This window comes from Camarhynchus parvulus, chromosome 7, assembly GCF_901933205.1.
Source record: "Camarhynchus parvulus chromosome 7, STF_HiC, whole genome shotgun sequence".
Classification (NCBI taxonomy): Eukaryota; Metazoa; Chordata; class Aves; order Passeriformes; family Thraupidae; genus Camarhynchus; species Camarhynchus parvulus.
In genome coordinates, this window is record NC_044577.1 from 13661815 (window position 1) to 13687669 (window position 25855).

At 37.5% G+C, this 25855-nt stretch overlaps 1 protein-coding gene across 5 annotated transcripts in view; it reads right to left on the bottom strand.

The window, feature by feature from the left end:
* The window catches only part of NBEAL1 (neurobeachin like 1), an 80153-nt gene that overhangs the window by 22413 nt on the left and 31885 nt on the right, over positions 1-25855 (bottom strand). For 3 of the 5 annotated variants that reach the window (XR_004060895.1, XM_030952897.1, XM_030952896.1), the window contains 29 exons: positions 25049-25135; positions 23518-23601; positions 21911-22009; positions 21229-21809; positions 20471-20603; positions 19795-19914; positions 18346-18649; positions 17362-17447; positions 16958-17047; positions 15287-15455; positions 14133-14266; positions 13585-13744; positions 13386-13488; positions 12522-12678; positions 11881-12039; positions 11382-11541; positions 11036-11124; positions 9626-10207; positions 8876-9051; positions 8369-8522; positions 6999-7127; positions 6384-6689; positions 6124-6273; positions 5068-5225; positions 4481-4605; positions 3546-3672; positions 2332-2480; positions 1349-1482; positions 548-649 (listed from right to left, as the gene is read on the bottom strand). Coding sequence is in view for 4 of the 5 variants with exons in the window: in XM_030952897.1 (XP_030808757.1) it covers positions 548-649; positions 1349-1482; positions 2332-2480; positions 3546-3672; positions 4481-4605; positions 5068-5225; positions 6124-6273; positions 6384-6689; positions 6999-7127; positions 8369-8522; positions 8876-9051; positions 9626-10207; positions 11036-11124; positions 11382-11541; positions 11881-12039; positions 12522-12678; positions 13386-13488; positions 13585-13744; positions 14133-14266; positions 15287-15455; positions 16958-17047; positions 17362-17447; positions 18346-18649; positions 19795-19914; positions 20471-20603; positions 21229-21809; positions 21911-22009; positions 23518-23601; positions 25049-25135 (5007 nt within the window). In the remaining variant the exon portion in view is untranslated. The remainder of the gene's footprint in view (positions 1-547; positions 650-1348; positions 1483-2331; positions 2481-3545; positions 3673-4480; positions 4606-5067; positions 5226-6123; positions 6274-6383; positions 6690-6998; positions 7128-8368; positions 8523-8875; positions 9052-9625; positions 10208-11035; positions 11125-11381; positions 11542-11880; positions 12040-12521; positions 12679-13385; positions 13489-13584; positions 13745-14132; positions 14267-15286; positions 15456-16957; positions 17048-17361; positions 17448-18345; positions 18650-19794; positions 19915-20470; positions 20604-21228; positions 21810-21910; positions 22010-23517; positions 23602-25048; positions 25136-25855) is intronic. The other 2 variants (XM_030952899.1, XM_030952898.1) reach the window with 1 other exon arrangement.

The following is a 25855-nucleotide window of genomic DNA, read 5'->3' on the forward strand; positions in this document are numbered from 1 at the left end:
TTATTGTCAGGAAAACAAAGAACAATCAAAATATTTCCAATACTTTAAACTTATTTGTAAAGCTTCCTCCCTCAGAGAAAACAATTTTGGCATAAAGAGATGGAAGATAAAATACATTTACTATATTTAAAAATTTATCTGTGTTTATGGTAATACGGACATTTTGACATTTTCCTTTTTTACCAATATTACTAATTCACACTTCATCTTCATGTGAGTTTTGTTGAAAGCTCCATCATGAAAAGATAGCAGGGAAAATCATTTGCACATCCAGTGAAAGAAGTTTCAAAACAGCACAGATCACAGACTAAAACCAGAAGCCAATCTGCCATGTTTTATGTTCATGCTAAAATGCCTTTCAATCACATTACCAGAGCTGGCTATAATCATTTACCTGACTGTAAAAACACCAAACCATCCTAAAATTATGCACATGGAAGTTCAGGGGCCAGGCTGAGGGCACAAATTGGCAGCTGCCATCTAAACATTGGGGGAGTCCTTCAAAAAGCAGAGGAACTCTTTAGACCATTGAGCTGAGGTCTCATACCTGCATCAAACCTGATGCTTTGAAAAGCTCCTGTGGCGATCTGGTCCCAGAAATGTTTGGAGAGCGCAGCGACAGTATCCGACTATATACTTTGTTTCGTACCTGTCAGAAACAGCACTAATAAAACAATATTCTGGAGATTGAAGCTGACAATTAAGCAATTTGTCTCCTAATTAAAATATGAAATAATTAGGACACAGTTACACTTTCAAGTACTTCGATCTCTTGCTGTTTAAAACGTTTGGACATGGATGGATGTGACATCCTTCACATCAAAACCAAACCACACAACATTTTCTAAGAGCTGACCTACTAGTACACTGACCTACCAGTACGTAACTCACCCTAAGTTCTGAAATTTATCATAGTTCCTCATAAAAAGGGTCACTGATATTACCCAGAGGGGGAAAATGTTCACTACTCTTTAACCATTGAATATCAATGATTTCTAATATTGTTGTTAAAAAGAAAGTCTCCTTTCATTTGCAATTAATTTATTCAATCTTTAAAAAGATGGGCTTCAAGACATTTAGATTACTACTGATGTGATTTTAGTTAAATAATCATTCTGTATAACAGAGAGAGAGAAAGGAAAAAGGAGAATCTTGTTTTATCTTTTCACAATTAATCAGTTTCTAGGTGCCAGACTGCAGTGTACTTTTCCATGATGACTGTGTAAAGCAAACAGTTTGCTATTAGTGTTATGGTATTAAGAAAGGCACCAGACTCAAATACAATCACTGATCTTAAACTTAACCTTGTGCTTATGACATGAATCCATGACATTTAGGAAACCCATACCTCCTTATTGAAGTTGAGGAAATAGTTGGTTTGATCCGTAAGGAAGATCTCCAAAGCTGACCTCCTCAGGTTGTACCGACGCAAATGGATCTCTCGAATTTGAGAAAGGTGCCATTTGAAATCAAAACCTACCCCTAGGAGGAACACTCTCTTTACTGAGTTGGAATATACATGAAAAAAAACCTTTTCATACAGACACAGTGCAGTACTAACTCCAATCACCTCAGAGTTATTCCTAGAAGAGGAAAGTATTATAGCTGATATGATTAACCATTTTGCTAGGAAAATATTAACTTCAGATATTGTTGTGCTGAAAGAAATGAAGCAAGAAATACATGATGGAATGTAGAATTCACTTTTGTTTTCTGACTAAAGACATATTATAAATGTATTCTGTTGACAAAAAGTATGAACCAACTACTGTTGCTTTCTTAAACAGGCTCAAACAAACTTTTATGTTTAGATTTCCCAATGACTGAACATTTTGGTATACTGACTTGGGAAATTTTACTATTATTTGTCCAACATTTAATTTCAGTGTTTTCATAGCCAGCTGTGTTCCATTATGTTCCATTAAAGTTCCCTAAATTAATATAGATGATTAACACTGACATACTGCTACTTTTTAATCAATGCATGAGTACATCACTATCTGTTGTAGAAAGAGAACAGAGAGGTGCCATTTACAAAGCAAATTAGAGGTAGTAACTTTTTTTCAGTCAGCAGGTTTCTTAGTAAGTTATTTTTAAGAAATATTAAGAATAGTTAATCAATTTGCCAGCTCAGAAATTACAGCTCCAGATTCTTGATTCTGAAGGGATCAGTCAGCCACTAATCACCAAGTGCAATATTAATTTTAAGTACAGACCAACAACTTGTCTCTTTACAATTACTTTGACACTCATTTTCAAAACATAAACTCAGCCTACTAAAAGCAGAATGCTGAACTACACTGAAAATAAAAAGATATTGATCATGCTTACCTTCCTCTTTCTCAATGCTACCATCAAAGAAATAGATGTGCTGGGTAGTGACCTCCAGCCTGCCTGGTATCACATCAATTACTGTAATGAGTTCACAGTCTTCAGACAATATTAGCTTTTCTTTCTGACTTTCCTCATCCTTCTCATCCCTGCAAAAACACCACTAAGTGTTACAGATGTTCCTTAGGGCCTTGGTAAGAGCACAGTTCAGAAAATAATCAAATTTGAATGGCATTAAAACAGCAGCATAAACAATTACATAAAGCTGCTTTCATCAGCAGTCTTGAGTGTTTCAGACTAGACCCCAAGCATAATTTCATAGCATTGCTCTTCAGTCTTGATATTTTGGTCTCAGGCACAGTGGACTTGACTTCACGTGAAGTACAAAAACATCAGGCTGCATTTCCCTTCCTTATGGAATTGTTAGGTGCTTAAGCTCTCTGGCCCAGAGCAGAGCTGAGTTCCAGTTCATGTGACTGAAGTTATCTTCAGGGTTATTTTGCTACAATCTACAGCAAGCATTTAATACCCTTTCAAGTACAAAATGTATCAGTACCACTCAGAGTGCCAACTCTCTACTGGACTTAACAGCACAAACACACATAGATGCATGCACAATGTGACATGTCCAATTACTGAAGCAAAGCATTTGCTATCCTCCCTAAATTCCCCTTTTCCTGCTCTCTCTCTCCTGGCCTTTTTTTTGGTTGCAGTCACACAAGTGACATGAAGGAAGCACAGCAGGCCTTCCCTGTGGAATGCTCTTAAACACAAGGCACTCCAGCACTTAAATGCCAACCACACAAATTTTCATGCTATGCAGCTGACAGTGGAGTGAATGACCATGGCAACTATGGACAAGAGGCAGTTCCAGTCTGGTCCACAGCATATTGCCTCCTGAGAATTATGGTCAATATACACAGTAGAGAAGCATTAACAATTCTGTAGCTTCAGCCCACCTGTGAGCAGTGAATCACTAATGGATTCTCATAAACATCTGCTCTGCCTTCTTTTCCCTGGGACTTTTCTTGTCTCAGTGGTGACAATGATAAATCCAACAGTAACTTTGCTGATCAAAACTGCCCTATATTGAATTGTTAAGGCCAGACAAAGAAAGAGGGAAACTTTGGACGCTATTCAACTCCCAAAGTTGTTTCTTGCTCCTTATCCCTAGCACAGAAACAAATCGCAATTGTTTATCCTGTTCTACTTACAAATTGGAACTGGCTGCTGTGTCTTCTTCTGGTAATTCCAGAACATCATCTTCCAAGTCACTCACTTTCACCTGCTTCACCACCTCCAGAAGCAGAGACTCACTAGAGGGCTGTGTCTGGTGCACACCTAGTATAAATAGACATAATAGCTCATAGCTTTTTCTGCTACAATGCTTTTGGAAATCTAACCTACTAAACCTGTCTTCTACAGTTGAATTTTGGTTTTAACCAAGTAAGAAGCAAGCAGGTTTCTTATATATTTTTGTGGTTAAGCAGAACACTACAAACAGTTCTTGAGCTACACTGAAAATTATGACAACAAAAATTTAACTTGAATTCTGATGTAGACACAACAAAATATTTTGCAATGTTTTTTCAGACAGTGCTAAAGCATGCAGATTTAATAGAAATGCACTGCATTTGCTTTTTGGTTATGTGGGTTTGCAAGAGTGTTTTGTGGGGTTTTTTTTTTGCTTTAGCCTTGATATACAATACACCAAACTTAACAGTTACACCTCTAACTCAACTGTTTGGCACACTTCTGAAACAAAGCACTTCCTTTCTACACATTTTAGCCACAAATTCTAAAAGGCTTTGAACACAACACTGCTTACTGTGATCTCTTTGCTTCTTTCTTGAAGAAATAATCTCATACAAGAAAGTTGTATGACTTATTTTAAAACAAAGGAGTTGACTTTTATTTATTGTGCAAAAAACCCCCACATTTCAATGAGCCAGGGCAAAAGAATTCTACTCAGTAGGAAAATGTTGTTTAAGGTCAAAGAACCACTCTCATAATATAGATTTTACTACAGATGAAATAAAGAAAAATCAAGATTTAAGTATATAAGCACATACTGCTTATTAAACACAAAGAGGAAAGTGGGTATCTTTCTTTGGTAAGAACTCACGTGAGATAGCAAATACAACTTTACCTAAATTATCTCTCAGGTCACTAGCATCCTGATGAGAGTTGAAGTTGTAATTCTGCACTAGTTTTAGTCTCATACGTGAAAAATTTTCCACATTTGAAAGTTTCCAGTGAACAGGACGCTGTTTCCTAGGAAAATGAGAATATTCATAAAAACAATCTGAATAAAGACCTACAGGAAAGAACTGATTACAAAAGAATGCATATTTAGAAAAATACTGATCATCCAGTTGTACATTGTAAAAAATAAAAGATTAAAATGTAGTTATTGCTTTTGTTTCACATTGCAGCTCTGACCATCACTCTTTATTTTGTAAACAGTATTTATTTTCACAGAATTAGCAAGGTTGGAAGAGATGCTCAAGAACATTAAGTCCAACTGACAAACTACCATCACCACAATCACCCCAAAATTACTTTCTAATAAGAACATTCCCTGGCATGACTTGAGGCATTTCCCCTTGTCCTGTCACTCAAGACTGTACATCTCAAGCACGGTTATTGCAGTCAATCTGACCTGGTTTTAACCACATGAAACAGTGAGCAAATTCCTTTTAAGCATGATAGCCAGTTTAGGAAGTCCAGTCTCACCTTTCAGCCCAAGGTCCACGCTCAGAGAACAAGTACAGCTGGGCTGCTCTCCACTGCCGCAGCGTGGCCGTGTGCTGGCTGCTCAGCTGTTTGAGCATGCTGTTGTACCGCAGGTTCTCCTGCCGAGCCTTCCTGCTGAACGGCTCCACAAAGTGCTCCTGAAACACCAGTGCAAACAGATCCAGCACTGAGTTAACTCTGACCTTGGAAAACAGCTTTCTAAGAATTCTCAGAAAACAAGAAGTAACGGAAAAGGTTTAGTGATAAAACATTCTGAAATTTTAAGGTAATACTTAGGAGAGAAATTTTAAAAAGCTTAGACCTAGAAGAAATAGTGACAGACTTTGATTTAAAGATGTGAAGAAAGCATTATCAATGCTGAATCCACACTAAAGCAATTTTTCATCATCAGAAAAGCAGTCAGTATTAGAAATCCTACTATAATAAGTAGGATTTTTCTTAAATTCTGGTATACTTGAATGTGACTCTCATTGTATTTTTCCTTTAGCCATTTGAATAAAATAGACCTACAAGTTTTATTATTAAGAAAGCAAAGAGACATGTAACTTTACTATGGTATTGCCTGTAATTACCAGCTAGCTCTAATGCTAAAACTCAGTCTGGATCTTATATAGAAAGGTCAGTTTGGAAGCAATTTTTCCACACATTAAGTAAGAACCGTTCACTGTTGTAAATGCTTTAATTGTATTAAAATAGGGTTTAAAAAAAAACCCAAACAAACAGCTCATAATGGAAATCAGGTTTTAATAATTCAAAACACAAATCAAAGAGGATGCAGCTTATGGATGAGCATACTTCTATCTTGCTGATGAAAAGGAAGGCCTACTGTACTGACATCACTTTGGACATAAGACTCTTAATAGAGCAGAAATAGAAACCATATCCTAGAAGTGAATATAGTCCACTGCCCATAAAATCTTAATTAAATTAACCTGTTTACAGTTACTTGAACTGAAATGAACTTTCTCCATCTTTTAGAAGGCAATTCTCAAGAGAGCTCTTTTAAGAGAACCTTGCACTCACTGAAAACCTTACCTGAAATTTAAGCTTACTTTCTCCTCTTTCCCGGTCTCGCTTGTGCATGTTCACCATAAATGCTTCATAACAATCTTTCCAATAAAGTGCCATTTGCTCATTATCATGTCTGAATGAATTCTCTTCATATTGCTTCATATTTGGAATAATCTGGTTCCATCAAAACAAAATAAAAAGTACCATGTGATTTCTGAATGGGTTCCTCTGCTTTCATGGCTGAAAAGAGGGAGGAAACGAAATAAAAACAATTTCCTACTTACATATTTGTCAATATAAACTTGCCACTCATCAGATCTGCAATATTCTTGAAAGTCCTCAAAGAAAGATGGGCTGCCATTGGTAGGAGGCAATGAAGGAAGGTGCAGATTCATAAAGAGAAGTTCATAAACCTTGGATACCAATGTCCGAACAAGTGGAATCAAAAATGAGTAAGTTTCTGTCTTTTCTTCAATTGACCTACTCAAAATGCCTTCCAACTTCCCCAGGAGGTAGCATGCTTCAGGCTGGCTCTCAATTACTTTGGTCTGAAGGAGGGTGTTTAGTTTGGCTGCTGCCATAGCACAGACCTACAAAAACGAACAGCAAAAAATCAATGTGATCCTCCTTGTGCACCCATCTTTTTCCTGCCACTCCTGCCTGCATATTCCCATCCTCAAACAGAAGCCCTCTACCTCTTGTGCTCCACAGGTGCACACTGACAGGACTGTAGAGTAAACCTGCAAAAGCTAAGAGCCAATAAAACATCTTCCCAACAGAAGGATGAGGGACTGCCACAGGTCTGCTCACTGGTATGAGCAGCTCTCCCAAAAACCACAACAGTTACATCAAATGTGCCCTTAAAACTCAAGTACCACTTGCAAGAATCTGCAACAAACCTGTAAGTTGTCTTGTGCAATAAATCCAAGGAGCAGCTGGACTTGCACCTGTGAAAGCCTAATTGCTTCTAGGCCAGCAGAGTACCAGACTGACAGACTATCCATGAGAGTCACTAGTTCTTCCAAGAGCTATTACAGAAACAGAAAATAAGCATAACATTAAAATAAATAAAATAAAATAACAATAATAATAATAATTATATAGTAATAATATAATAAAAGTAACAATAACTGCTCTAGCTGGAGACACAATAATTTCAAAGAACTGAAGAAGAGGCTGTGTTCACATTTGTAACTTAACCAAACCCAGAAAATCATCCAAGAACACTGCAGTTAAACCAGTAATTTAAAGAAATTCCTGACAACAAAAATCTACCCAGCCCAGTACATTAAGTCAAGTATTTCCCTTAATTAAAATGCATATATATATATATATATATATACACACACACATATGTGTGTGTGTGTGTGTGTACAGGAGAGAGAGTATATATATGCTTATTGCTTTTCCTATAAATTAACTCCAGTAAATGCCATATCCTTAGAAAATTTAAAAAGACTCCACTATAGGAGGCACTTCTTTCTGTCTGTATTTAGATAGCAAAAGTGACACAAGCCTTGGGAAAGGTGGGTATTCCCAAGGCAAATGGCACATTTCACTATCCAGATGTGTTTGTTTAAAACTAATACACCTTGACATACTCTCTAACACAGCATAGGAATTACTGTGTTAATGACTCTTGACATTAAACTTTTTTCTTAAAGAAAGTAGTCTTACAAAGTATTTTTAAGGATTTTTAAGGAGAAATAATGATGGTTTCCATATAATCTCTCTCTTTTTTTGCTTAGAAAAACTGAAAAGCAATGGCAACTCAGACTGTGAAGGAAGCATGACCAGTGCCAGAGATAACATAATTGTTGAGATAAATTATATCTGTTGAAACTCCAATATGGGTCAAAACCCAGAAGTGACATTTCCCAACTTGCAAGCAAGAGCAGAGTTTTAGCTGGTCTTTCCTTCAGGTGCTCAGAGAGTCATAAATGCTGACAAACAGCTGCTTAGGCTACAACTGCTGCTGTTTCATTAGCTTTTACATTTTCTAAATATTTCTCCAGTCTGAAGAAACCTGGATTCTCAGTAAAGAGTACTACTTACATGTCTACTTAATTTGCAAAATTTACTATATTCCCTGTGGTAAATATTCACATTTTTTATTCATGAAGGGGCACTCTAATCCATTCTACTATAAATCCTTACTCTGTAATATCTGTGATTTGATATGACCAGAAGGGTGAAAGTATCCAAACCAACAACTTTCTTGTTACCATTTCAGCCCATATACAGTACTTCCATTATGCAGTTACTGTACCTTTTCTGTCCATAAATTTGAATTAATTAGTCCTTCTGCCTGCAGGAAACCTTGTACAATTAGCAAGAGCTTGAAGGCATTTTCAGCATGTGTAGGGAGAGCTTTTGAATCTCTGTTATCAGTGACTGACCATTCTAACATCTTCTCCAGCAAGCTGCATGGAAAACAAAATCCCAAAGTAAGTATTACTTGTTCTGAGTGTAAATGGCTTTAAAAAAATCCAATTAAGTATTTAGTTGAATCTCTTAGTCTGCAGTTACATAACTGCCATCTTCTTGATAAGCCAATGAGATAAAAGCGATTGAGAGACTCATGAAAACAGTGATAGTTTTAAAACCTTCTGGCCTCAAGATACACCTCCTAAACAGGTACAGGAATATATTTCTGACAGTATGTGAAGAGACAGCAGAGAAAAGTACATCTTGTTGGGAACCACCCACCCCTTCCCAGCTTCATTCATGTCCCTCACTTCTGTTTATCCTCAGAAGGGATGAACTGTACACTCACTTGAGTTTTATTTCATCAGAAGGCCGCAGCAACTCGTTAGACATCCCCAGTTTGGTGAGAGCAGAGAACACCTGTCCCCTCTCAATCCAAGCATCATCATCAGATTTTTCAATACCTTTCCACATTATACAGAGTAGGATGTCTGTGAGTAACTGTATGAGTTCATTATCACTCCCCTACAAAAGAAGTGAAATATTTAAAGCCCTTCTAGTATAGAAAACCTTGAAAACATTTCTTATTCATCACAGCCCTTATGCTTTCATGTTTCAACATCTGAAACTCTGCAGTCTTCAACTGGACTCTAAAGTTCAGTTGAAAAGCTCATGAAAACACAAGGACTGTAGCTTGCTTGTATGATGTAAAAGAAGCTGCCTTTTAGCCACCCTTGATTTTTTCACAGCAAGTCTGCTCCATACCTCCTCTACCTCCATGATAAAGGATGTTTAAATATAGAGGGAGAAGAGTTTGCAGGGATTTTTTGTGGTTTCTTGTGGTTGGGAGGTTGGCCTTATTTATTTGGTTTTTTTGTTGTTTTTTTTTTTTTTTAACACCAAAGCTACCCCAAGTGGACAATCAAAAAAGAAGATACATTACCAAAGGAAGTACCCCTATTCACTATAAAAGAGCCATTTTGTTCACTTTCTGGTTGGATGATAGGAGGGACAAATAAAATATATCATTCATTAGTGAGATTGAAAGAACAAAATGAAATTTCCAACAGTTGGAGAAACCAGTCCCATAGTTACTCACTCCTTGATTTTCAAAGAGAGAAAGCTCAGCAGTGAAGCCCACGTCATTCGTAACACCCAGCTCTTTGTCAGGCTGCCCAGAGAAGGGCTTTGTGCTCTCTGTGGGTGAGGGAGTGCTGGGCTGGCTGTCTGTCATCTGATTCCCAACATCAGCCAGTTCATAAGAGTCAACACTGGACAAATCCAAACTCAAATGTGAAGGATTACTGTGCCACAGCTCTTCTCGGCCCTCCGAACCAAAAGACATCTCTGCTGCGGATGCATCTTCCAGCGGCATAACAGAGAAACGGGCAGGGACCTCCAGGGATTTGTTGTCTTCTAAACTCCACTGATCAAAGAGACCATCAACTGATGCAAAGCTGCCAGCTTTCTCTCTCTCCGTCTTATCAGCTTGATGTTTCTGAAGCTCTTCAGTAGGAGGCTTTTTATCCTCTTCCCTGGAGGAATCAGTCCTGTTCTCCTTAAAGCCAATCCGGACCTCTGAGTTTTCTTTCAGGAACAGTCTAACCAAAGTGTCCTGCCAGCCCAGCTGCTGAGAAATCTGTTGTGCTGCATCCAATTGAGAATGTAAAAGGTGCAAAATCTAAGGAATAAAAGATATCCCATATCTACAGATCAATTTTAGCTTGTAACTGCATCCATCTGGCTTTTCAATTAAACATTTTACAATCTTACAACTTCTTTACTTTTCTTAGAACCTCATATAAAGAGCATAATTGGCTAATAATAAGCAAACCAGCCACAAAGTAACTTTTCCTCATAAAAAAACATATATTTGAGAAAAAAGCAGTAAAAAGTAAAAAATTCTTAGGAGTAGGGGAGAAAAGAAGCTATCAAACTATATTGGTAAGTCACCATACTTCAGCAACTCTTCTGCAACCATTCTTCCAAAATCCAGTTATCCCAATAAATAATCCCATTTACCCACAGCATAAAAAAAATCTCAAATAGAAAATATGCTTGATTAGAAACTATTAAACAGATAAAATTAATAAAATTACAATATTAATAGCTTACTGATAGTATACACTACAGTTTCACGTCTTCATGTTGGGAAACCTTAATAGACTATCTGGTATCTCACAGCTACCATTCAGTACTAATTCCAGTGATAGAAGCTTTGAGAAAACTCAGTAATTCAAGGAGCCTAATATCTCAAACCTGTAGAAAATACAAGCTATTTGAGAATCATGATAGAGGCTTCACTTTTTCTTTTGGCTTTTTAAAGTTCTTGAGTACACAAAATTCAACAGTAAGTGACAGATGGGTCTAATTTTTAAAATAAATCATTGCTAAAGAAAACAGTAACAACAAATACTGCCACTGTGTTTTAAAGAAGTAATTTAGTTATCACACTGTACAGTTTATAGGCTTGAAGGACAGTATTCCAGTTCTAAAGAAGACAACTAACCTTTCTACAGATAATCACTCTCATGTTTATATCTGATCTATGAGCCAGATACACAACAGCTAGGAGATCTTTATAATTCACAGCAGGATCTGTAGGAAGGAAAGAAAAAGCCACCATAAGCAATATCACACAAGAGAATGTAACAGATAAATATTTTAAAATTGCCTTGGAAGTTATGACTGCATCCAGGGATAGTAAAATGAACAAACTTCAGGGAATTAAGAAAATGTTAGCTGAGACTAATGGGAGCTTTGAACAGAACAGCTCTACAAGTAACACCTCTGGCTTTCCTCAACAAAAACCAAGCAGAAGAGTACTAACATCAGATATCGCACTTGCCAATTACCTGCATACAGAACTTGGTTAAGAAGGTTTTTAATAAGAGAAACAGTAACTGGTGATTCATTCAGAAGGAGTCCCAGCCCAGAGTACCCCACTTCTCTGAGCCTCATCCGGTGCTTGCTCCGCTCATAAACTTTGGTACATTTCAGCATCTCTTCCACGATCTGTAAGGAAAAGTAGACACAAATGCAAATTGAGCACAAAAAAGCATCCATATCTCTCAAACTTGTGTATGATACAACATGCTGGTCCACAGATTTTAAAGTTTATTTGATAAACTAACTCAAACAACATGGATAGTTTTTTTTAAAGATCCCAACACTTTATTTTAAGAGAACACTAATTTCTTTGTGACAATGCCATCTAGCTAACATAGGAGAAAAGAAAAAAGCAAACTTGGATGATTAGTATCTTTGTAATTACATACACTTCTGCCAGACCAATGGAAAACACAAATTTATGTTCAATTGATTAATTTAGGAACATATCATTCATTTCATTACCTTGAACACAAGTTCTCTAAGCCTGTCAGAGTATCTTTGATGCAGTAACAGGGCATAAAGAATATCAGCATTCCCTGGTTCAAAGAGCAATAAAAAAAGCTGGTCTGGGGTTGGACTGGAATGAAGTAGGCTGAAGAGAATGTCCAAAATTCCACAGAGCTACAAAATTAAGACAACCAAATTAATACTCAGTTCATTTAGATTTCATGTTTTGTTTTAGGAAAATCTTGTTTTTTAAGTTTTACTTTTACTGGTTAATGGACATTTTGTTGCTCAATATTATTGCATTTAAGCAACTTTTAATACATTTTTTCTCTCTACAGAACACCTTATCAAATTAAGCGGAGACACAAAGCAAGTTCAAGTGCTGCTGATGCCACAAAATAGAAACTACATGATCACAACTCCTGGTCAGTTGAAGGTCAAGTAATTTGGTTTTGTAAACTAAGGTAACTTTTCTAATGGCACATCCTTATCTTACCTACAACTTAAGAGAACCACACATCAGTTAACTTTTGCTTGTGGTAATTTTCTCCTTTGTTCAGCCTTCTTTTAAGTACACAAGGCAAGATTTCTAAATGCCAAGATGTAAAACCAAAACATGTCCAGTTTAAAATGCTAATTTATGCCACGTTGCATACCTGCTCCTCGTCACTGGTGGCAGCTATGTATCCTACAATGCTCTGAATTTCTTCATGCGTTCCACCTTTGCTCAGGAAATATTTGATCAGTCCGTACAGGGATGTCCGTATTGTCCTCAGGTCATCAGGAGCCAAATCACCATCTTTACAGCCAGTCCTGCTTGCCAACAGACCAGAAAGGCAACCTAAGGAAGCTCTTCATGGCTCATTAATAGCAATTTGATGGTGCCAGTTTGGTAATTTCTCATTTATTCAGGCATCATGCACAAGTGTTCAATTTTTACTGAACTCAAGCAACTGAACAGTAATAATCAGATGAGACTTTGCAAGTCTATCAAAGCCCTGAAATGCAGACTTGTACTGATCTGGGTATAGGTCAGGATTGCAGGTTCCCACCTCCCACAGGAAACAGCCAAGTCTCTAGCCAATCTTCCTCAAACATATAATTATATTCATAAGCAGATATAAATCATCAGCACTGAAAGGTTAAAATTTTAAATTTCTAAAGAAGTCCTACTTCAAATTCTACAAGCATTTAAAAGAACTTAAAATGCTAAACTTTTTATAATGGTCATGATCTATGACTTAATTTGCATTGTTGAACACAAGTCCTACAATTTTGTAGTTTTAATTACTTTTACAAGCACTCCTAGTGCCACTGACAAATTTCACATAATCTTAGCATAAAAATTCAAGGCAAGCCAAAGTAGTAAGTCAAATGGGAAAAAAATTAATGCAATTTTGTAAACTAAATCAACCACCAAAATCCAACCTGTGGTTTTATTTATTAATTTTAGAATGATGGCAAAAATACCCAAGAACCACATAAAATAAATGAGGAGTCAGAAGTAGTAAAACTCATACCCATAATAAATCCTGAGTGTGTCTAGAAGAAATTGCACACCATACTTCTTTCTGAAGAGCCTTCTACTGTCCTTGATGATTGTAGAAAGATACTGTATATGTCCTACAACATAAAGGCTTCTTTTAGAACCAAGATAAAGATTTGTGTCATGTGAAGAGTCCTGTGCCTTTACACAGTTGCCTGAGGCCAAGAGCTCACCGATTCTGAAGGGGAAGTCACCACTGTTCCAGATACTGAAGTCAAAAAGCAAGTGGTGATACATCTGTTGCAAAAGCTGCATGTTCTTTTCTACAGAGACTTGTTCTATCAGCAACTGTACAGCCATCAGGACATTCACATCCATTAAGATGCTTGGCACCTTGCAAAATAACAACAGGTGTTAGCACTCAAAGTACTGAATGTCCTAATAAAAGTTGATTTAAAAAATGAAAGTTTAAGTTTTTTATCTTCCACAGCAATGTCTGCTCCGTTAAAGCAATACAATAAAACACAAAGGTAGTCTCATTTGAATAACCAAACAACACAATAGCTATATCAAAAAAAGCAGAACATGAAAAAAAATGAAACACAGTATTTCACTTTGCAGATAAATACCAACTTCTCACACCTTTCTGCTTTCAGAAAGACAAGAAAGAAAATTCTTACTAAGGAGGCCTTTAAAGACCACGGCATTCTGGCTATGCTTCAAAATTATCAGGACCTCATCCACAAAATTCATTACTAAATTGTTTTTCAAGTTTGCTCACCTTCTGTAACAAGGCTCCTAGGGTGGCAACTCCATGGGAGTGAATGAGATTTTCTTGATTAACTTGATGTCCCTGAATAAAGTGTTTTATCATCAAGATGAAAGTCGCAACTATGTTCTTCTCCAGACGTGCTTCTGCAGAACAGAACAACAGTAGCAAAAGTCTTATGGTTTATCATTGGATTACTGCATAAAAATAGAGGGGGAAAAGTAAAATCAACTGTTTATATTCCTCACTACTTCCTGAACTTCTCAACTCCTCTTCCTCAGCTGTAGCCTGTCTTTAGATTTTTTTCCTGTGCAGAATCACAGCCATTCCATGCCTCTCCAGAACAAAGTGATCCCAGTCCTGACTTCAGCTGCTTCATCCATGGCTGTAGGTTACACACTTCTTTGTTACAATCTTTTGCAAATGCTGCAGTTATTTTCCCTCTGTAGTTGCAAACTGACACTTCCTAGCCATGGTATGCAAAAAATTAGAGACAGACAGAAGATCTACTTTTTTTACCTCTTCTCCACCATTTAATCTTTGAAAAAAAGTAGTGTTCTGCCTTGCAAGTTCTGATTTCTCAGTGGTTTTTGTTAAGGTCAAAGTTAATTCTCAATATTAGCAAAGCTTTTAAAAAATCTATTCTTAAAGCATCCTTTCAGTCTCTTTTTATTTTCATCTAAAATGTGACTATGTGTGGAAGAGGTAGGAGCCTGAATATTTTATTAAGTAAATATAAGTTTGGTTAAAGGCTAAATAATGCAGTTCTGATGCTGCTGTCTCCATGTGGCTGTGTGACCCACCACTCAAGCTGCAGGAAAGCTTCTCCTGTTGATATTAGTGTGTTTTACATCAAACAATTTCTCAAAATAATCAGAACAGAAATTAAAACAATGTCATACCTTGGCACCCCTAACAGTAAATAATGAAAAGAAAAATAATGCTATTAAATATATCTATATTGAAATATGTTACATTATTTTTTATATAGTGCTGAACTCCTGGTATTCAGTATCCATGTCAGGTATCTAGGAACAGAAAGAGCCTTTCAGCTTTACATAGATGCTCTGGAAAATTCAACACATAATAAACAGACTTCTGTCATTCAAAAAAGGACTTGTAAAATCAAGCTTAAAAATTAGTTCACTTCAGCTTCACTTTCTTACCTGATGCCTTTGGGGATGAAAACACCACCCAGTCACCCTCTACAGGAGTTACAAGTTCTGGAGGCAGAGCTTCTCCTTCAGACTTCTCAGGCATCTGTGCACCAAGAAAGCTGATCTGCTCCAACAATGGAAACAGCACATTCATTCCACCAATACAGTTGATCATATCCTGAATCAAGAGAAAAGGCAGGATAAACATCACCATAAATAAAATCCCTTCAACTATAGCAAAAATTTACTCTGCATACAGGAGTACTCACAAACCAATCAGAATGTCTCACAAGCCACTTACACATGGGCCATCCTGTCAGCTCTTGTTCTGAAAGTACATTTTGTACATTTCCTTCCTCCTGCCCCCATATTAACACTGAAAACTGAAGGACACAAAAACTTAGGGAGAATTTTCTCCTGAATATATTTGAAAAACAGGAAAAACATCTCTCTGATTTCTAAAGTCACTCGCAGGAAGCAGTAAGAGAAGACTAAGATTATATACATCTCTGCTTTAATCATCTTCCTGCAACATTTCAACTTCAGGCAATTAAATAATCAATTTTTTAAAAAAATAACTCTACACATATATCAATTCTAAGCCTCTCCTTAAAATTCAATCTCCTAAGTCCCCTTTTTTCCCCTCCTTCTCACAAGTGGAGATAGCACAAGACAGTCCCTGGAGGTGTTTCAGGACAGACTGGATTTGGCACTTAGTGCCACAGTCTGGTTAACAAGATGGTGTTTGGTCACAGGTTGGACTTGATGACCTCATCAAGTCATCAAGAGGATGTTTCCAATTTAATTGATTCTGGATTCTGTTATTCAAACAATGCTTCTTGTGGTAAGGTGTAATATATTCCAACCACAAGATTTCTAGAAGTGATTCACAACCACTTCAAATCAATTCAAAATCAGGGTTTTAGCAAGCTAGTCAGAGACACCCACTCATTTTCCCAGCTTGGTCCAGAGACAAACACTGTGGAGCCCATTAATGGGCAAAGAGGACAAATTTTAGAACTATTCATGTCATAGCAAAATTAACTAACAAGTGTCTGAATTTTCTTAACATTAGTCTCAGCAAGTGATTGTAGAGATATGCACAGTGGATATATATAGTGAGATATGTGCACAGTGGATATGTAGGGTGTAGCTCCAGCAATATTTCCTTATTAATCAGTTTGCCAGTACAGTCAACTGTTCACAGTTCTTGGAAAAAAAGGCAATCTTATTCATAGTGCATATATTTTCCTCAAGATGAAAAAACGTGGTATTCTACTGACAAGTCCCAAGTGTTAATTAAACCTGACTAATCTTCATCTAACTCAAAGTTTATGACAGCAAGAAAACCATGACAGAATTCCCTAGAGATGACAAAATGCTCTTGGATACACAACATGAATTCAACATTATTATGAAGAATTGTCAGCTACCACAAAATATCTTCATGTACTATGACAGTAAAAGCAGCGGCACTCATAAGTTCTCAATAAATGTGATGTAAATGCAACACTAGTCCAGCTCCAGTGCTAGCCCATGAATTCTCAGTATAAAAACATGGCACATCTGCTAAATATCATTTGCATTCTGATAGTAACTTCCAGCATTCCAAAAGTTAGATGACCATACACAACCACTGTCATTTTTACATCAGGTTCTGCCTCTTCACAACACATTTACCTTGATGTCCCAATTCACTACTTTGTTTCCAGTTAGTCTTCCATGTAAAAGATTTGCAGACAGGTCAAGGCAAATTGGGTTTCTGCAAGCCTGTTAAACAAATAAAGAAGCCATGATATCATCAAGCATCTACAGATGCTTGAACACAAGATTTTGTGTCAATGTGTTGATATTAAAATATTTAAACAACATGAAACCCCTAGAATATAACATAGGCCATTTTAGATTTGACATTCTCTATTGTACAAGATAATTCCATCCTTTTGCCAAACCCACTGTGTCTGCACGAGTCTACAGTTTAAGAAAGCTCTCACTGCTCCTTATCTTCCCATAAAAGCCACAGTGCAAACACTGAAAGCAAGGCACACTGTGCAGTCAAACAGAAATGATGTCCTGTTTCATACCTTTGGTGTATAATGAAGCAGCACCTTACTGGGTAGGTCTGCTACTTCAGCTTCTTGAGATTTCCATGGAGTTAAACAGTTTGGACCTATTAAAAAAAAGGTATATAAAATCATATAACGTATTTTTAAGAGTCCAGTGATTATTAATGTCGCTGTTTACAAATGTTATACTACCAAACTTGTTGGAAGAACAAATGGGACAGTTTGAACTGTATCTATTTCAGACATGCTTTGAAGTAGAGATTCTATGACTTAAATAATTTATTTCAGAGGATATGCTTAAAAAGGAACACATCCTACGTGAAATGCTAAACTGCACAAAGAAGTGGTTTTTATACCTTCAAGAAGCTGTCATGTTTGCCTGTACAAACACCTATCTCATATTTGTCACTAAACTGTCATCAAGCCTAAATGCCCAGAAAATTAGTAACCTTCAAGATATTAGCAATAAAAAATATTTCCTTTAAATGATGCAAGTGTTTTAAGGCCAACCTGTAACAATCTTGAGTCATTTTGCAACTTAATACCTTTCACACTTTGAACTGTACAACATAGCTTTCAGACTATTTTCTTCACTTAATTATTGATTCTTATGGAAAAATCCTCAAGCATAAATCACCTTTAAGTAGCCTAACAAATAAGGGCAGTACTTTTAGAGTCTCAACTGTAAACACATTTGGGCAAAGGGTAGCAAAAATTCAGAAATTCACAAGCGAAATTATTAGCTAACGTTTTAATTTTGCAGATCTGCTCATATGATAAACAGATGAGCTTATGCAAATATAACATTTAAAAATCAAACTTCATAACATACTTATTAAATGTTAAGTTTATTTGCTTTAAAGCCCTCTCACTTAGGTCAGCTCTACAGTTCTTCTGTATTGTAAGTTCTTCATTATGTGTCTGTGTAGAGCAAAGCTTAGTGGGGTCTTGTTCATAACTCATTCCTTTTACTTTGCTAAAACCAGAACAATCACCACTTACCTGCTAAATATAATGCTTTCACCTGAGAAGGCTGCAGTGCTTCATGAAAGATAATAACTGATCCAAGTTGGCCCTCCAAAGATGTTGGACACCCCCATTCACTGTCCTGAGTCCCTGCTGAGATCATTTTGGTGATGAACTCTGGTTTTCCAAGCACCCCACCCCAAGCTCCTGGAGCGAGAATGCCCCCAAGCGACGTCCGGTGGGGCATGACTGGGGAGGAAAAAGGGGGATCTGGTATCTGAGAGGGAGGAGGAGTTGTTGTTCTTTGACCAGCTGAACCAATGCAGCAAGAAGTAAAAGACTGGAGAATCATACATGGAAGAAAGAAAACAAAACACACACTGTAAATCTATGCTTGAATCTGAAGACTGCATCTAGCAAATTTGAACTAAATAAATGAGACCCCAAGCAACAAGTTCTGCCAAGCAATCCATCACAGTAGGCCAAAAACCAGAGCATTTACTTCTCATAATAGGAGAGAACACCCTTTTCCCAACTAAGAGCAATCTGGTTACCTCAAGCACTGCATGACCTCTGGCAGCAGCACAGCAGGAAGGACAGCTCCTGATACCCCTCTGTAAACACTCCTCTTCTGGATTATATTCCAAAATACTAGCCCAGCATATCTGCTACTGCACACTTCTCAGATCAGTTAGTCCACTCAAACAGATGCTCTCATGGTAAAATTACTTGCCCTACTTCTAGCTACCTTGAGATTTATAATGTTTATTCTACAGATGGGCCAAAAAACAGAGTTTTATCTTGAAATGAAAACTACACTTACTCTCATTTTTAAGTTTTCTATTGATTTTACCATTACAGCATCCAATTTTACTGTTTTGTCAACATACTTAACAAATATCAAAACAGAACTTAGAAAAGAGGGAAGAATGTTGGGTGTTATAGCCCAGTTTAATATAAATTCGTTTCCCAAAAGGAATGAAAAATGCTTACAGAAGAAATTAAACATGACATACACTCATCTTGATGGCTAGTGTATTGCTAAATGTGTATACACCCAAAATGGTTAGATTAACTGCATGTAAAGTGCTTATTCAGTTACTAAAGCAATAAGGAATAGCACATTAAGGAAACATTCAAAAAACCTAGTAAAAATACATGAAAATATCAGGGAATATTCCCCATTGAGTACTGTTACATCAATCCTACTGGTAGAGCTGCCACTTATTATGATGTCATCATAAATTATGTCAATATGCTCAGGCAATTATTTTGAGGAAAACCCCACTATTTAATCAATGTCACCTGGTAGACTCCTTTGTTTTTAAACAGAGATGACTCAACAAGCATTACTTAGTGGTTAGTCACACTCCAAAAGGATAATTCTGGACAGTATCCATGGCTGAACATTACTAGCAGCATTCTGAAGACTCATTGTGGTATGAGAGCTTATCCTACCAGGCAATGGCTCAGAAGGGAACTTACTTCATTCATAGCAGGGAATCGAAGTGGGGCAGAGATCTTCTGCTGTCCATTGACATAGATATACACGAGGCTCTGACCAAAGGGCCTCTTTCCAGGCACATGGACAATAGTTATGTTGTGCTGGTTAAGCAATAAAAAATAATTAAGTCATTATTAAGAGCAGTGAACTACTATATGAAACTATTTAACTTTACTAAGCTGGTGAGGAAAGCATTTAAGTAAATAAACCCAAAGCATCAACAAAAATATAACTAGAACACCTGCTGATTCTATTTCAAAGTAGTAAATGTAATGTTTACATATAAACAGGTTTTGGAAGAGAAAGATACAGCTCTTTCATAGTAATGCACATCAGTTCTTAAGTATAGGAATAGAAAAGGGTAATGCAGAAACAGCACCACAGCCATCTATGCCAGTTTTAATTTAATATAAAAACCCATAATGGTGTAACAAGCTTAATCAACAAAAATGCCTAACACACATGCATAAGTTAGCTCAATCAATAACTAATCTATGTGAAAATTGCTTGCATTATTTGAGATTAAAACTGCTCTTATGCAATGAATTACTGCAATATTATAAAACAGACTATTTGTTAAATGATCGAGAAAACAATTTTGATTTCTGAGCTAACAATACAATCCTAAACAAAGTGTTTGTTAGTATCAAATCTTACCCAGAGAGAGTCAAAAAAACAATGGTCAGGCAGCATCACTGTTGCATACTCCCTCTTTGTGCACACTGCAACCACCAATACCCCCGAGCACGTAATAAAGGCTTCAAACCCCATACCACTGCCTGTAAAAAAACTACAAAAGACACACAATCAAGGACTTGCTTCATCAAAAGTACCACCTAACAATACACTCAATTAAGAAGAAAATCCACTCACATTGTTTGGTGGTGGTGCAGTATTTACTATGTGATTGTTACTTCTCTTATTAAAAAAAAAGACCAAAAAGACATTTTGTTTGCTTCTACTAGTACCTAAAAAGTTAAATTATATCAAGAAGCATTCATGTCGATATGCACTATTTAAGCACCATGAAGGTGCCTTCTCACTTGTGCCCTTATACAAATCCAGAGTTCATTACCTTTACAACAAACTGTGTGAAAGCTTGTTCCGGTTTTGGGTGGGAGGTTGGAGGGATTGGGTTTTGGTTTTTAATGTTGTTTGGTTTAAGCAATGAACATTCCCATAATTTGGAGTTATGGATGTTGAAACTGTAGATGACAAGATATTACAACAGAGAAACTACACTAAAGCTCTGTAACAGAACTCGGCTGTGGCCACAGATGAAAGCTCTCCCTTTTCTAGACCAAGCATTAAGTATTGCCTTCGATGAAGATAAGCAGAAGCAGCACATGTCATGGGGTACCAAGTGCCACAGGGCACAGATGGCCCTCACCAGTAGGCTGTAGCAGTAACTGTACCTGTAGAGCTGCTTCCTCTTGCCGCTTTTGCCCATGGTGCCAGGCTCCACCCGGTCCTGGTCGAGGCAGAGCCAGGCGTTGAAGGAGAAGGCGGAGCCCGGCCACCTGTGGATGGCGGGCAGGGCGATGCCGGCCATGCTGTGGTGCAGGTTGAAGTACTGCAGGGCGCTGGCCAGGCCCTGCTTGCGCGCCATGGCCAGCAGCGCGCGCATCACCGGCACTACGTATGGGTGCGCGCCCCGCGGCTCCTCCGGCCGCAGCAGCCGCACCAGCTGCAGCAGCTCTTCTGAGCCCATGGACTGGCTCCCCAAGGAGCCCAGCAGGGCAATCAGGTTCTCTGCACAGGTGCAGTGGAGCACCGAGTGGGAATTGAGGGTCTCGATGATACGGATGACCATGTTTGCATTGACGCACGTGGCACGGCTCTGCCTGTCAATACAGCAGATTCGCCTCAACCAATTGGAGATGAAAATCTGCAGCTCGTGTGATTCTAGCTCTGGAAGCCACTGGATGAGCAGCAATAAGGGCTGGACATTACTAATGCCTAGTATCCCAACAGCCATGTGGTCACCTTCAACAGCCTGAAAAACAGCAGGGAACTCAGACACGAAACACAATAAGATGGGGCCAGAAGTACTGTTGAAAGATGAAAGATTTCTGCTTCAAAGCAAGCACAGCTCACCATATTCATGAGTTCCTCCAGCAATTCCCGTGACGGCTGACCCAGTGATTTCAGTACCTCATATATGTGTGCATACCCAATCCTCTCCTTGAAGACCTCCTGAGGATAAAAATTCCCATCTCACTAACAAGTAAAATGGACAAAACCTGCTTGGCTACTGCAGCAGGTTGACAAGCAACTTTTAATTTTAATTTAGACAGTTTAACGCAATATTAGACACATAATAATTAGAATGTCGTAATTACAGGTTAGAAATCTATTTTTGATAACCTGTTCATTCTACTGTCTCTAGAATGCTGCAGATGAGAAGCATTTCACTGTAGCACACAGACATATAACAGTTCAAAGTTGTATTTTATTAATTATCTATAAAAGAATATGCCAACTACTTTGGCATAATCCAAACGTCAATAATATCACAATGAATAAATAGCTTAATTTTTCATCTTTTTAGTGCAAACTATAGCTTGAAATGTTTACATTGAAACACAGGAGTATTCAAATATTACTCTTTCAGTAAAAGACTTTCCTAGAACAGATTAAAAACCACCTGTCCCAAAAACTTTAAAAAAATTAGAGAAGCGTTCCACAGAAATCTCCTAAAAACTAACTGATATTACAAGGAAAAAAAATCAACCAGCAAAGTTCAAATGGTAGCATCCATTTATGGTTCAATTATTAAATAGCCAACCCATCATATGGAATGGATACTCTTCTCCTGGTTCTAGTTTGTGTTGAAATGACTTTTTCAAAAATAATAAATCTTTCAGCAGAAGTGAGGTGATACCTTAGGTAAACATGAAAAGAAAAAATACACATGTTGCAGTAGAAGTACAATTGAAAACTCTGACTCTGTGAATCCCAGCTAGGCCCCATCTCCAACACACAACTCTTCCCAGGCTTTCAGAGTCAGTGGAGAAATAAACACTTGCAGTAATGCTCTGAAGGAGCATAACAGATCCTGCTGTCTCTCCCTTAGGCTGTACTGCAAGTAGCAAAAAAATAAATTATTCCCACTCCTTTATCCTCCACTGTGGAGTCACATCCCTTTACCTGTGCCAAGTCCAGGGAATCCTGAAGCCAAAGGCTGAATTTAATTAACTCAGCAACCCAGGAATAAATATACTATTTTTCCATGGGCTTAACTTCCAGTCAGAATCACAAACTAACCACAACCTATCCATTTACCAAATCACAAGAATAACTACCAAGGAAGGGCACAGGGCAATAGCATGACCACCATCTGGACAGCAATACTGTCTTGGCTTGGTTTAAAGCCTTATAAAACCGTAACACAAACAGCTGCCTGAAAATTCCTCTAAATATCCACTAAGTCTACCCCATATATCCATGAGACAAGTAACAATGTACTTTCTTTACAAAGGTTCCAACTGCCAGCACATTCAGATCTCCCAGTTTTGGTAGAAAGACAACTCAGTGTTCAGCCATTAGACACATATAAAGGGATAAGAAATGCTAATCAGCTATTCCTATCTGGCATGAATGTGTGAGCACAATCTGCTCATCTCCATTAGCAAGATCCATCAAGGTATAACTGGAAACAAGATGAAGAAGCTGCAAACAGCCCTGTGCATAGACACTGTTACCTTTGCAGCTGGAGACTTGTGCATTACTGCTGTGAGGGCTTGAATGGTTGATACTGCCAAGGAGTCCAGGTGTCCCTGAAACACCTGAAAAGAGCAGGTACGGAAGTCATATACAACCATGCAAAGACAGTTCAGCTCCAAAATCTGTGCTCTGCCCTCCTGCCAGGAGGGAAACCAAGAGTTTGGTAACATGCTTCAAAAATCATCTCCCCACCAGCCAAAATTTCAAACCCCACAGCCTACAAGGAGTTACATCACAATAGACAACTAACCACAGACTTCAAGAGGAGAGAAGCATTCGCAACACAAACTGCACCTCAAATATTCTGATGGACAAACAAGTTTTCCTCATGCGTCTAATGGACAACCTCAAGAGGGAGGGAGGAAAACAATTAGGAAATCTCTTGCAGTGTGTGTGCTGCTGGAAAATCAGCATTTGCAGTTCATATAAAGTGACTTATTCTCCATCCAAGGCCCTGCAAACCAATGCAGCACAGACACACCCCCAAAATCTAAGAGAAAAGCCATATCAGCACAGTTAGGTGGCTGCCTCACCCATAGCCTCACTGCATTGATTCAACACGTCTCTCTCCAATTTAAGTAACCTTTTGAGGTTTTTTTCTATAATTCTTGTTTATATTGATATTTCTATGATGGCTTTAAGAAAAAAATGTTGGAGCACTCTTTTGCATCCATCAGTAAATCTAATTATCAACACTGTGCAAACAAACATACTGTTCATCATCTCTGAAATATGATGTGCACCTCAGACATATTTTGAAAGTGAAATGTCAAGAATTAAGTGAAATGTCAAGATTATTAGATATTAAGAAACATTTACATATGGTTAGAACGTTGTGCTGTGTCCAAAAAAGCCCAAGCTATTAGTTAAAAATCACAGTTTATAAATAACCATCCCTTGTATTCAGCTTTTTTTTTTTTTTACATTTTCAATCAGAACAAATAATTCTACTATAAAATTTATACAAAAATTGGCATTTGTAACTTTCCACAGTATTTGGGAAAAGCGAAGCAACAGGCTATTCCTACCTCCCTGGTTCAGCCTGTCCATTGTTTTGTGAACATCTGTTTTTGATGACAAGCTAAGAACCAGGACACCAAACACAACCATTGAGATTCACAAACAAGGCCCCAGAATCCAAAACACCACAGTGCTGAGACAAAGAGCAAAAAAGAGGAAAAAGAGGGGAAAAAGAATCACCACCAGGTTGAGAAAATTAATTTGGATCTCATTCATGTGCTTCACCTTTTCCTTAAAAGAAGCATAGCTGATGCTCATTCTATTGCCAATATCTGCAGTTTGAAGCAGATGAATAAAACATAGGCTGAATTCAATCTGTTATTCAGAAAAATGATTTTCCAGAGAAAGGAAATGCTGATCTCTGCAGCATCAGAAGTTCATCTTGCTGCAGAAGGCTTAAGGAGGATGGTTAAGGTGAAGCACAGGAATCAATTTTCCTGTGATTGTGTCTTGACTTCAACTGAAGCAAAATACAGTTTAGGTAGGTACCTGGTCCTCATTCATTTCTGTCAGTAATTTGTTGGTAAGGTCTTTCTCACTCTTGTCTGCCACTTTATTGTTAGCATTTAAAAACAGCTGTTAGAAACAGAGACAAGAATAATGGAAATAATTGCATTAATCAGTTACCTGCAGCCAGATCTGTGGAGGCTGCCTTAGATTTGTATTTCACATACAAAAACAAAAAAGGGGGAAAAATACTGATGATTACATTGTATTTTTGCTAAAGAGTAATTACTTAAAAAAAAAAGAAAATATGTAATCACTGAGACAAAAAGAGAGATTTATTTGGAATTTGTACTCATCTCTGGCTTAGCAACTGTGATTTCATTCACAATATGCAACATGACAGAGTTCTAAGAAATTTTCTTGTAAGAAATAAAGACAAGAGTGGGGCATTTACAAGGAAATGGACACAAATGTTTCATCATTTCTCACTTATGTGTCAGCCTAGGTGAAAGCTGAAGATACCTAGACAATATTTTTATCTTCAAACAACACAGTAGCAGAATTTCTGGGGCACACAGTCTTTGGGACAGGAAGAAGGGCAAAATATCTCTGCCATCATTCTAAGAAGCAGACAGGTTGCAAATAGCTTTAAATCAAACATACACCTATACTGCATGATCAGCTAAGGAACTGCTCTGTGTTCAGTAGCTAAATTCCTAGTCAGTACTTGAATTTGACAGTTTCAAACTCACACAAATTCAAAATCAATTGCAATTTGTGTGCCAAATTTAGCTGTAATGTAACCAGAACTAAGATTTACCTCCTTCTGTTTTAAGATCTATTGAGATA